Source organism: Oncorhynchus tshawytscha, linkage group LG25, assembly GCF_018296145.1.
Source record: "Oncorhynchus tshawytscha isolate Ot180627B linkage group LG25, Otsh_v2.0, whole genome shotgun sequence".
Classification (NCBI taxonomy): domain Eukaryota; kingdom Metazoa; phylum Chordata; class Actinopteri; order Salmoniformes; family Salmonidae; genus Oncorhynchus; species Oncorhynchus tshawytscha.
In genome coordinates this window covers 38,640,877-38,652,867 of record NC_056453.1, presented here as the reverse complement: position 1 = coordinate 38,652,867, position 11,991 = coordinate 38,640,877, and the positions used below count along the sequence as shown (strand labels likewise).

The window sequence follows — 11,991 nt, the reverse complement described above, 5'->3', positions numbered from 1 at the left end:
ACTTGCAACCTTCCGGTTACTAGTCCAACGCTCTAACCACTAGGCTACGCTGTAATATTGTCTGGAGAGCCTTTACGCACAAAATACATTGATGAATAAAAAATACTACACAGACCTGACAGAGGAAGGAAAGATCAACGTAATGGAATGACAGTTATAGATGTATGTGGGTATTATTAGTTCTACAGGCTTTTTGTTTGTTAAGTTGCCAAAAATAATCATTTCTAGTTGAATTAACACATGAGTCAAATCGAGTAAACACATCATTTTAATTTGACTGAATCTTTGCCTGCCTTTTATCATGTTATCATGAAACATTTTAAGTTCAGGTAACATTTTCACCCCCAAAAAAAGCTGAGTAAAGCAACAACAATTATATTTACAATTATATTTAGTTTAAACATTTTTTATATTTATTTACAGTGCACTTTCATTTTGTTGATCTCCTAAACAAGTAACAGATGAATAGCCTGCTATTATCATGCTTAAATTCAAGGTCAGAATACACATAGAGAGAAAAGTACATAAAAATATAATTGACCACTGTGGTTGGCATGCTTAACTCTGGTCGGAATTCCATCCTAACTGCCTGACATCAGCTTCCCCTGACAGAGACAGAGATAGAGACAGAGAGAGAGAGAGAGAGAGAGAGAGAGAGAGAGAGAGAGACAGAGAGAGAGAGAGACAGAGAGAGAGACAGACAGATAGAGAGAGAGAGAGAGACAGAGAGAGAGAGACAGAGAGAGACAGAGACAGAGAGAGAGAGAGAGAGAGAGAGAGACAGAGAGAGAGAGAGACAGAGAGAGACAGAGAGAGACAGAGAGAGAGACAGACAGATAGAGAGAGAGAGAGAGACAGACAGATAGAGAGAGAGAGAGACAGAGAGACAGACAGAGAGAGACAGAGACAAAGTCCTCCTTTCCCCTCTCAGTGTTGCTTTAACCGATTGCTCTCTGCTATGGGGACAAATGGATTCCCAGAGTTGGATTACGTTCTCGTATACTGCAGGGAATATTTGTTAACGGTAATATTGTCTGTTTGATCAACTACATCGCAGTCGGACTGCACAGAATCACTGCTATATAAATCATCTTGTTTTTCCAAGAACTTTGCATTGTGTGACCAAGCGAAAGGATTCTTTACCTCACCTTGCTCAAACTCATCTCAAACACACTGAACTTCTGATCTTGATGGCCTGTCTGACCTCTGACCTCTCTGCCCTTCTGTCCTGTAGGAGTTTGAGAATGCCGATGGGGAGGAGTACCAGGTGGACCTGTCCACCCTGGCGTCCCCTGCATCCCAGAGCGGACCTGATGTCTACATCCTACCCCTCACGGAGGTGTCCCTCCCCCTGGCCAAACAACCAGGACGATCAGGTAGGACCTACCTGTCTGAGTCTGAGAAAATTACACTTTTCTCACTTTTCCTTCCTTCCTTCTCCTCTCTCTCTCTCTCTCTCTTTCTCTCTCTCAGTCCCCTTCTACCCCCCCCTCTCCCTCTGTCTCTCTCAATTCAATTCAAGGGGCTTTATTGACATGGGAAACATGTGTTAACATTGCCAAAGCAAGTGAGGTAGATAATATACAAAAGTGAAATAAACAATAAAAATGAACACTAAACATTGCACATACAGAAGTTTCAAAACAATAAAGACATTACAAATCTCATATTACGTATATATACAGTGTTGCAACGATGTACAAATGGTTAAAGTACACAAGGGAAAATAAATAAGTATAAATATGGGTTGTATTTACAATGGTGTGTGTTCTTTACTGGTTGCCCTTTTCTTGTAGCAACAGGTCACAAATCTTGCTGCTGTGATGGCACACTGTGGAATTTCACCCAGTAGATATGGGAGTTTATAAAAATTGGGTTTGTTTTCGAATTCTTTGTGGATCTGTGTAATCTGAGGGAAATATGTGTCTCTAATATGGTCATACATTGGACAGGAGGTTAGGAAGTGCAGCTCAGTTTCCACCTCATTTTGTGGGCAGTGTGCACATAGCCTGTCTTCTCTTGAGAGCCATGTCTGCCTACGGCGACCTTTCTCAATAGCAAGGCTATGCTCAGTAAGTCCGTACATAGTCAAAGCTTTCCTTACATTTGGGTCAGTCACAGTGGTCAGGTATTCTGCCGCTGTGTACTCTCTGTGTAGGGCCAAATAGCATTCTAGTTTGCTCTGTTTTTTTGTTAATTCTTTCCAATGTGTCAAGTAATTATCTTTTTGTTTTCTCATGATTTGATTGGGTCTAATTGTGCTGGTGTCCTGGGGATTTGTGGGGTCTGTTTGTGTTTGTGAACAGAGCCCTAGGACCAGCTTGCTTAGGGGACTCTTCTCCAGGTTCATCTCTCTGTAAGTGATGGCTTTGTTGTGGAAGGTTTGGGAATCGCTTCCTTTTAGGTGGTTATAGAATTTAACAGCTCTTTTCTGGATTTGGATAATTAGTGGGTATCGGCCTAATTCTGCTCTGCATGCATTATTTGGTGTTCTACGTTGTACACGGAGGATATTTTTGCAGAATTCTGCGTGCAGAGTCTCAATTTGGTGTTTGTCCCATTTTGTGAAGTCTTGGTTGGTGAGCGGACCCCAGACCTCACAACCATAAAGGGCAATGGGCTCTATGACTGATTCAAGTATTTTTAGCCAGATCCTAATTGGTATGTTGAAATTTATGTTCCTTTTGATGGCATAGAATGCCCTTCTTGCCTTGTCTCTCAGATCGTTCACAGCTTTGTGGAAGTTACCTGTGGCGCTGATATTTAGGCCAAGGTATGTATAGTTTTTTGTGTGCTCTAGGACAACAGTGTCTAGATGGAATTTGTATTTGTGGTCCTGGTGACTGGACCTTTTTTGGAACACCATTATTTTGGTCTTACTGAGATTTACTGTCAGGGCCCAGGTCTGACAGAATCTGTGCATAAGATCTAGGTGCTGCTGTAGGCCCTCCTTGGTTGGTGACAGAAGTACCAGATCATCAGCAAACAGCAGACATTTGACTTCGGATTCTAGTAGGGTGAGGCCGGGTGCTGCAGACTTCTCTAGTGCCCGCGCCAGTTCGTTGATATATATGTTGAAGAGGGTGGGGCTTAAGCTGCATCCCTGTCTAACCCCACGACCCTGTGTGAAGAAATGTGTGTGTTTTTTGCCAATTTTAACCGCACACTTGTTGTTTGTGTACATGGATTTTATGATGTCGTATGTTTTACCCCCAACACCACTTTCCATCAGTTTGTATAGCAGACCCTCATGCCAAATTGAGTCAAAGGCTTTTTTGAAATCAACAAAGCATGAGAAGACTTTGCCTTTGTTTTGGTTTGTTTGGTTGTCAATTAGGGTGTGCAGGGTGAATACATGGTCTGTTGTACGGTAATTTGGTAAAAAGCCAATTTGACATTTGCTCAGTACATTGTTTTCATTGAGGAAATGTACGAGTCTGCTGTTAATGATAATGCAGAGGATTTTCCCAAGGTTACTGTTGACGCATATTCCACGGTAGTTATTGGGGTCAAATTTGTCTCCACTTTTGTGGATTGGGGTGATCAGTCCTTGGTTCCAAATACTGGGGAAGATGCCAGAGCTAAGGATGATGTTAAAGAGTTTTAGTATAGCCAATTGGAATTTGTTGTCTGTATATTTGATCATTTCATTGAGGATACCATCAACACCACAGGCCTTTTTGGGTTGGAGGGTTTTTATTTTGTCCTGTAACTCATTCAATGTAATTTGAGAATCCAGTGGGTTCTGGTAGTCTTTAATAGTTGATTCTAAGATCTGTATTTGATCATGTATATGTTTTTGCTCTTTATTCTTTGTTATAGAGCCAAAAAGATTGGAGAAGTGATTTACCCATACATCTCCATTTTGGATAGATAATTCTTTGTGTTGTTGTTTGTTTAGTGTTTTCCAATTTTCCCAGAAGTGGCTAGAGTCTATGGATTCTTCAATTACATTGAGCTGATTTCTGACATGCTGTTCCTTCTTTTTCCGTAGTGTATTTCTGTATTGTTTTAGTGATTCACCATAGTGAAGGCGTAGACTCAGGTTTTCCGGGTCTCTATGTTTTTGGTTGGACAGGTTTCTCAATTTTTTCTTAGATTTTTGCATTCTTCATCAAACCATTTGTCATTGTTGTTAATTTTCTTCGGTTTTCTATTTGAGATTTTTAGATTTGATAGGGAGGCTGAGAGGTCAAATATACTGTTAAGATTTTCTACTGCTAAGTTTACACCTTCACTATTACAGTGGAACGTTTTACCCAGGAAATTGTCTAAAGGGGATTGAATTTGTTGTTGCCTAACTGTTTTTTGGTAGGTTTCCAAACTGCATTCCTTCCATCTATAGCATTTCTTAATGTTACTCAGTTCCTTTGGCTTTGATGCCTCATGATTGAGTATTGCTCTGTTTAAGTAGGCCAGGGCATTGGGGATAGGGGATGGGGATAGGCCCAGTAGTGGTCCAGGGCATGTCTCTCTCTCTCTGTCTCTCTCTCTCTCTCTCTCTCTCTCTCTCTCTCTCTCTCTCTCTCTCTCTGTCTCTCTCTCTCTCTCTCTCTCTCTCTCTCTCTCTCTCTCTCTCTCTCTCAGTTCAGTTTGGTTCAGTTCCCATATTGTTGGAGTTCCCGAACCAGGGTACAGCCGGGTCTGTTATTACCCCCAATTCCCATACACACAGCTGTGGGCCTGTGTCTGCTGGCTGTTCCATGTAGAGTAAACTACAGTACAGAGAGATTATGATGGAGGGTGATTTAGTGTAATGGAGGCTGTGAAACCTCTGGACTTTGAAGGACCTCCAGAACCATAGAAATAGAATCCATTAAGAATGGATTAATAAAATCCCTGGATGTCCAGAACAGAGCTACCAGAACTCACTGTCATGGCACGATGTAGCTTCCGCTCCCTCTCTCTCTCTCTCTCTCTCTCCCTCCCGCTCTCCCTCCCTCTCCCCCTCTCTCTTTCCCTTACTCTCTCCCCCTCTCTCTCTCTCTCTCTCTCTCTCTCTCTCTCTCCTCTCTCCCTCCTCTCTCTCTCTCCCTCCCTCTCTCTCTCTCTTTCCCTCCCTCTCTCTCCCCCTCTCCTCCCTCTCTCTCTCTCTCCCGCCCGCTCCCTCCCTCTCCCCCTCTCTCTTTCCCTCACTCTCTCCCCTCTCTCTCTCTCTCTCTCTCTCCCTCTCTCTCTCTCTCCCTCCCCTCTCTCTCCCTCCCCCTCCCTCCCTCTCCCCCCTCTCTCTCTCCCTCACTCTCTCCCCTCTCTCTCTCTCTCTCTCTCTCTCTCTCTCTCTCTCTCTCTCTCTCTCTCTCTCTCCCCTCTCTCTCTCCTCTCCCTCTCTCTCTCCCTCCCTCTCCCCCCATATTTCACTCTCTCTTTCCCTCATCATTCCCACCACTCTCCCCCCCTCTCTCTCTCTCCCTCCCTCTCTCTCTCCCTCCCGCTCTCCCTCCCTCTCCCCTGGAGTGTTTTCAGTCTCTCTTTCCCTCACCTCTCCTCCCCCTCTCTCTCTCTCTCTCCCTGGACCACTCTCTCTCTCTCTCTCTCTCTCTCTCCCCATCCCCTATCCCCCTCCCTCTCCCCCTCTCTCTTTGCTCACTCTCTCCCCCTATATCTCTCTCTCTCTCTCTCTCTCTCTCTCCCTCCCTCTCTCTATCTCTCCCCCTCTCCCTCCCATATTTCACTCTGTCTCTCTTTTTTTGCTCCACTCATCATTCCCACCACTCCCAGTCCCCCTCTCTTCCTCCCTCTCTCCCCCCAACAGTATTTGAAGTCAGCTCTGTGAGGAGGGATGTTCAGGGATATATATATCAGGGATATTCATATAGTCACTTTCACAGGTTTTCTCAAAGGGAATACAATATAAAAGGTAAAATAAAGGTGAGACAATAAAGGGAAAAGTTTTGTGCCTTTATTCTGTCCTTGACGAAGTGATGGAAACCTTGCAGTAGACTGGAGTGTTTTCAGTGAGGAGACTTCAAGGATGTCAGGGCATACTGTGCTGTATATGCTGGATCTTCAGTGTCCTGGACCACTACTGGACCTATCCCCATCCCCTATCCCCAATGCCCTGGACCACTGCTGGGCCTATCCCCATCCCCTATCCCTACTGCCCTGGACCACTACTGGGCCTATCCCCATCCCCTATCCCTACTGCCCTGGACCACTACTGGGCCTATCCCCATCCCCTATCCCTACTGCCCTGGACCACTACTGGGCCTATCCCCATCCCCTATCCCCAATGCCCTGGACCACTGCTGGGCCTATCCCCATCCCCTATCCCTACTGCCCTGGACCACTACTGGGCCTATCCCCATCCCCTATCCCTACTGCCCTGGACCACTACTGGGCCTATCCCCATCCCCTATCCCCAATGCCCTGGACCACTACTGGGCCTATCCCCATCCCTATCCCTAATGCCCTGGACCACTACTGGGCCTATCCCCATCCCCTATCCCCAATGCCCTGGACCACTACTGGGCCTATCCCCATCCCCTATCCCCCCCATCCCCCTATGCCTGGACCACTACTGGGCCTATCCCCATCCCCTATCCCTACTGCCCTGGACCACTACTGGGCCTATCCCCATCCCCTATCCCTACTGCCCTGGACCACTACTGGGCCTATCCCCATCCCCTATCCCCAATGCCCTGGACCACTACTGGGCCTATCCCCATCTCCTATCCCATCCCCTCCCTAATGCCCTGGACCACTACTGGGCCTATCCCCATCCCCTATCCCCAATGCCCTGGACCACTACTGGGCCTATCCCCATCCCCTATCCCCAATGCGCTGGACCACTACTGGGCCTATCCCCGCCAAATACAACAGGTGTAGACTTTACTGTAAAATGCTTAGTTACGAGCCCCTAACCCACAATGCACGGTTAAAAAGTAAGAACAATTCTCAAAAAAAGGAAAAAAGATGAGACTATATACAAGGAGTACAGGTACTGAGTCAATGTGCAGGGGTATGAGGTAGTAATGAGACTATATACAAGGAGTACAGGTACTGAGTCAATGTGCAGGGGTATGAGGTAGTAATGAGACTATATACAAGGAGTACAGGTACTGAGTCAATGTGCAGGGATATGAAGTAGTATTGAGACTATATACAAGGAGTACAGGTACTGAGTCAATGTGCTGGGGTACTAAGTAGTAATGAGACTATATACAAGGAGTAAATCAAATCAAATGTATTTATATAGCCCTTCGTACATCAGCTGATATCTCAAAGTGCTGTACAGAAACCCAGCATAAAACCCCAAACAGCAAGCAATGCAGGTGTTGAAGCACATTGGCTAGAAAAAACTCCCTAGAAAGGCCAAAACCTAGGAAGAAACCTAGAGAGGAACCAGGCTTGAGGGGTGGCCAGTCCTCTTCTGGCTGTGCCGGGTGGAGATTATAACAGAACATGGCCAAGATGTTCAAATGTTCATAAATTACCAGCATGGTCGTCAAATAATAGGTCTGGGACAGGAAGCACATTCGATGAACAGGTCAGGATTCCATAGCCGCAGGCAGAACAGTTGAAACTGGAGCAGCAGCACGGCCAGGTGGACTGGGAACAGCCAGGAGTCATCATGCCAGGTAGTCCTGAGGCATGGTCCTAGGGCTCAGGTACAGGTACCGAGTCAATGTGCAGGGGTATGAGGTAATTCAGGTAATACTGTATGTACATCTAGTATAGATTAAAGTGACCAGGATAGATAATAAACAGTGTGTCGTGTGTAGAGTCCAGTGAGTGTGTGGGTAGAGTCCAGTGAGTGTGTGGGTAGAGTCCAGTGAGTGTGTGGGTAGAGTCCAGTGAGTGTGTGGGTAGAGTCCAGCGAGTGTGTGGGTAGAGTCCAGTGAGTGTGTGGGTAGAGTCCAGACTGTGTGGGTAGAGTCCAGTGGGTGTGTGGGTAGCATCCAGTGGGTGTGTGGGTAGAGTCCAGTAAGTGTGGGGGTAGAGTCCTGCGAGTGTGTGGGTAGAGTCCAGACTGTGTGGGTAGAGTCCAGTGGGTGTGTGGGTAGCATCCAGTGGGTGTGTGGGTAGAGTCCAGTGAGTGTGGGGGTGTTGGTAGAGTCCTGCGAGTGTGTGGGTAGAGTCCAGACTGTGTGGGTAGAGTCCAGTGGGTGTGTGGGTAGCATCCAGTGGGTGTGTGGGTAGAGTCCAGTGAGTGTGGGTGTAGAGTCCTGCGAGTGTGTGGGTAGAGTCCAGTGAGTGTGTGGGTAGAGTCCAGTGGTTGTGTGGGTAGCATCCAGTGGGTGTGTGGGTAGAGTCCAGTGAGTGTGGGGGTAGAGTCCTGCGAGTGTGTGGGTAGAGTCCAGTGAGTGTGTGGGTAGAGTCCAGTGGTTGTGTGGGTAGCATCCAGTGGGTGTGTGGGTAGAGTCCAGTGAGTGTGGGGGTAGAGTCCTGTGTGGGTAGAGTCAGTGTGTGGGTAGAGTCCAGTGAGTGTGTGGGTAGAGTCCAGCGAGTGTGTGGGTAGAGTCTAGTCAGTGTGTGGGTAGAGTCCAGTGAGTGTGTGGGTAGAGTCCAGTGGGTGTGTGGGTAGAGTCCAGATTGTGTGGGTAGAGTCCAGTGAGTGTGTGGGTAGCGTCCAGTGGGTGTGTGGGTAGAGTCCAGTGGGTGTGTGGGTAGAGTCCAGTGAGTGTGTGGGTAGAGTCCAGTGAGTGTGTGGATAGAGTCCAGTGAGTGTGTGGATAGAGTCCAGTGAGTGTGTGGGTAGAGTCCAGTGGGTGTGTGGATAGAGTCCAGACTGTGTTGGTAGAGTCCAGTGAGTGTGTAGGTAGAGTCCAGTGGGTGTGTTGATAGAGTCCAGACTGTGTGGGTAGAGTCCAGTGAGTGTGTGGGTAGAGTCCAGTGAGTGTGTGGGTAGAGTCCAGTGAGTGTGTGGGTAGAGTCCAGTGAGTGTGTGGATAGAGTCCAGACTGTGTTGGTAGAGTCCAGTGAGTGTGTGGGTAGAGTCCAGTGAGTGTGTGGGTAGAGTCCAGTGAGTGTGTGGGTAGAGTCCAGTGAGTGTGTGGGTAGAGTCCAGTGAGTGTGTGGGTGTGTGGATAGAGTCCAGTGGGTGTGTGGGTAGAGTCCAGTGGGTGTGTGGATAGAGTCCAGACTGTGTGGGTAGAGTCCAGTGGGTGTGTGGGTAGCGTCCAGTGGGTGTGTGGGTAGAGTCCAGTGAGTGTGTGGGTAGAGTCCAGTGAGTGTGTGGGTAGAGTCCAGTGGGTGTGTGGGTAGAGTCCAGTGGGTGTGTGGATAGAGTCCAGACTGTGTGGGTAGAGTCCAGTGAGTGTGTGGGTAGAGTCCAGTGAGTGTGTTGATAGAGTCCAATGAGTGTGTGGGTAGAGTCCAGTGGGTGTGTGGATAGAGTCCAGTGGGTGTGTGGGTGTGGGTAGTCCAGTGGGTGTGTGGGTAGAGTCCAGTGGGTGTGTGGATAGAGTCCAGACTGTGTGGGTAGAGTCCAGTGAGTGTGTGGTTAGAGTCCAGTGAGTGTGTTGATAGAGTCCAGTGAGTGTGTGAGTAGAGTCCAGTGGGTGTGTGGATAGAGTCCAGTGGGTGTGTGGATAGAGTCCAGACTGTGTGGGGCTAGAGTCCAGTGGGTGTGTGGGTAGAGTCCAGTGGGTGTGTGGGTAGAGTCCAGTGAGTGTGTGGAAAGAGTCCAGTGAGTGTGTGGAGTCCAGTGAGTAGAGTCCAGTGGGTGTGTGGGTAGAGTCCAGTGGGTAGAGTCCAGTGTGTGTGGGTAGAGTCCAGACTGTGTGGGTAGAGTCCAGTGGGTGTGTGGATAGAGTCCAGTGAGTGTGTGGGTAGAGTCCAGTGAGTGTGGGGGTAGAGTCCAGTGAGTGTGTGGGTAGAGTCCAGTGGGTGTGTGGGTAGAGTCCAGTGAGTGTGTGGATAGAGTCCAGTGAGTGTGTGGGTAGATTCCAGTGGGTGTGTGGATAGAGTCCCGTGAGTGTGTGGATAGAGTCCAGTGAGTGTGTGGATAGAGTCCAGTGAGTGTGTGGGTAGATTCCAGTGGGTGTGTGGATAGAGTCCAGTGAGTGTGTGGATAGAGTCCAGTGAGTGTGTGGATAGAGTCCAGTGGGTGTGTGGATAGAGTCCAGTGAGTGTGGGGTAGAGTCCAGTGAGTGTGGGGGTAGAGTCCAGTGAGTGTGTGGATAGAGTCCAGTGGGTGTGTGGATAGAGTCCAGTGAGTGTGTGGATAGAGTCCAGACTGTGTGGATAGAGTCCAGTGAGTTCAGTGAGTGTGTGGGTAGAGTCCAGTGGGTGTGTGGGTAGAGTCCAGTGAGTGTGTGGATAGAGTCCAGTGAGTGTGTGGGTAGATTCCAGTGGGTGTGTGGATAGAGTCCCCTGAGTGTGTGGATAGAGTCCAGTGAGTATGTAGATAGAGTCCAGTGGGTGTGTGGATAGAGTCCAGTGAGTGTGTGGGTAGAGTCCAGTGAGTGTGGGGGTAGAGTCCAGTGAGTGTGTGGATAGAGTCCAGTGAGTGTGTGGGTAGAGTCCAGTGAGTGTGTGGATAGAGTCCAGTGAGTGTGTGGGTAGAGTTCAGTGAGTGTGTGGATAGAGTCCAGTGAGTGTGTGGATAGAGTCCAGACTGTGTGGATAGAGTCCAGTGAGTGTGTGGGTAGAGTCCAGTGAGTGTGTGGGTAGAGTCCAGTGAGTGTGTGGATAGAGTCCAGACTGTGTGGATAGAGTCCAGTGAGTGTGTGGATAGAGTCCAGTGAGTGTGTGGATAGAGTCCAGTGAGTGTGTGGATAGAGTCCAGTGAGTGTGTGGGTAGAGTCCAGTGAGTGTGTGGATAGAGTCCAGTGAGTGTGTGGATAGAGTCCAGTGGGTGTGTGGGTAGAGTCCAGTGAGTGTGTGGGTAGAGTCCAGTGAGTGTGGGGTAGAGTCCAGTGAGTGTGTGGGTAGAGTCCAGTGAGTGTGTGGATAGAGTCCAGTGAGTGTGTGGATAGAGTCCAGTGAGTGTGTGGATAGAGTCCAATGAGTGTGTGGATAGAGTCCAGTGAGTGTGTGGATAGAGTCCAGTGAGTGTGTGGATAGAGTCCAGTGAGTGTGTGGATAGATTCCAGTGAGTGTGCATAGAGCGTCAGTGTAAAAAAAATGGTGTCAAGGCAATTAGTCAGGATATCCATTTGATTAACTGTTCAGCACTTTTATGGCTTGAGGGTAGAAGCTGTTCAGGAGCCTTTTGATCCCAGACTTGGTGCTCCGGTACCACTTGCCGTGCGGTAGCAGAGAGGACAGTCTATGACTTGGGTGGCTGGAATCTTTGACAATGTTTAGGGCTTTCCTCTGACACTGCCTGGTTTAGAGGTCCTGGTTGGCAGGGAGATCTGCCCAGTAATATATGGGCCGTACGCAATACCCTCTTTAGCACTTTATAGTCAGATGCCAAGCAGTTTGCATACCAAGCAGTTAGTATACCAAGCAGTTAGTATACTAAGCAGTTAGCAAACCAAGCAGTTAGTATACCAAGCAGTTAGCATACCAAGCAGTTAGCATACCAAGCAGTTAGCATACCAAGCAGTGATGCATCCAGTCAAGATGCTCTCAATGGTGCAGCTGTATACATGCTTTAGGATCTGAAGGCCGCATGCCAAATATATTCAGCCTTCAAAGGGAGAGGATGCATTATCGTGCCCTCATCAAGACTGTGTTGATGTGTTTGGACCATGATAGGTTATTAGTGACGTGGACACCAAGGAACTTGAAGATCTCGATCCGCTCCACTACAGGCCCGTTGATGGGAATGGGTGAACAGGGAGTACAGAATGGGACTAAGCATGCTCCCTTGAGGGGCCACCGTGTTGAGTGTCAGCGTGTTGCCAACCCTCACCACCTAGAAGTCCAGGATCCAGTTGCAGAGAGAGGTGTTTTAATCCCAGGGTCCTTAGTTTAGTGATGAGCTTGGAGGGCACTATGATGTTGAACGCTGAGCTGTTGTCAATCAATAGCATTTTCATGTATAGTATGTGTTCCTTTTGTCCAGGTGGGAAAGGACACTGTGGAGTGCAATAGAGATTG

At 48.1% G+C, this 11,991-nt stretch overlaps 1 protein-coding gene across 1 annotated transcript in view; it reads left to right on the top strand.

The window, feature by feature from the left end:
* Positions 1–481: 481 nt before the first annotated feature.
* The window catches only part of LOC112235939 (serine/threonine-protein kinase LMTK1-like), a 47,979-nt gene continuing 36,469 nt past the window's right edge, over positions 482–11,991 (top strand). Inside the window, exons 1-2 of the mRNA XM_042305841.1 lie at positions 482–496; positions 1,235–1,376. Of these exons, the coding sequence (XP_042161775.1) occupies positions 482–496; positions 1,235–1,376 (157 nt within the window). The remainder of the gene's footprint in view (positions 497–1,234; positions 1,377–11,991) is intronic.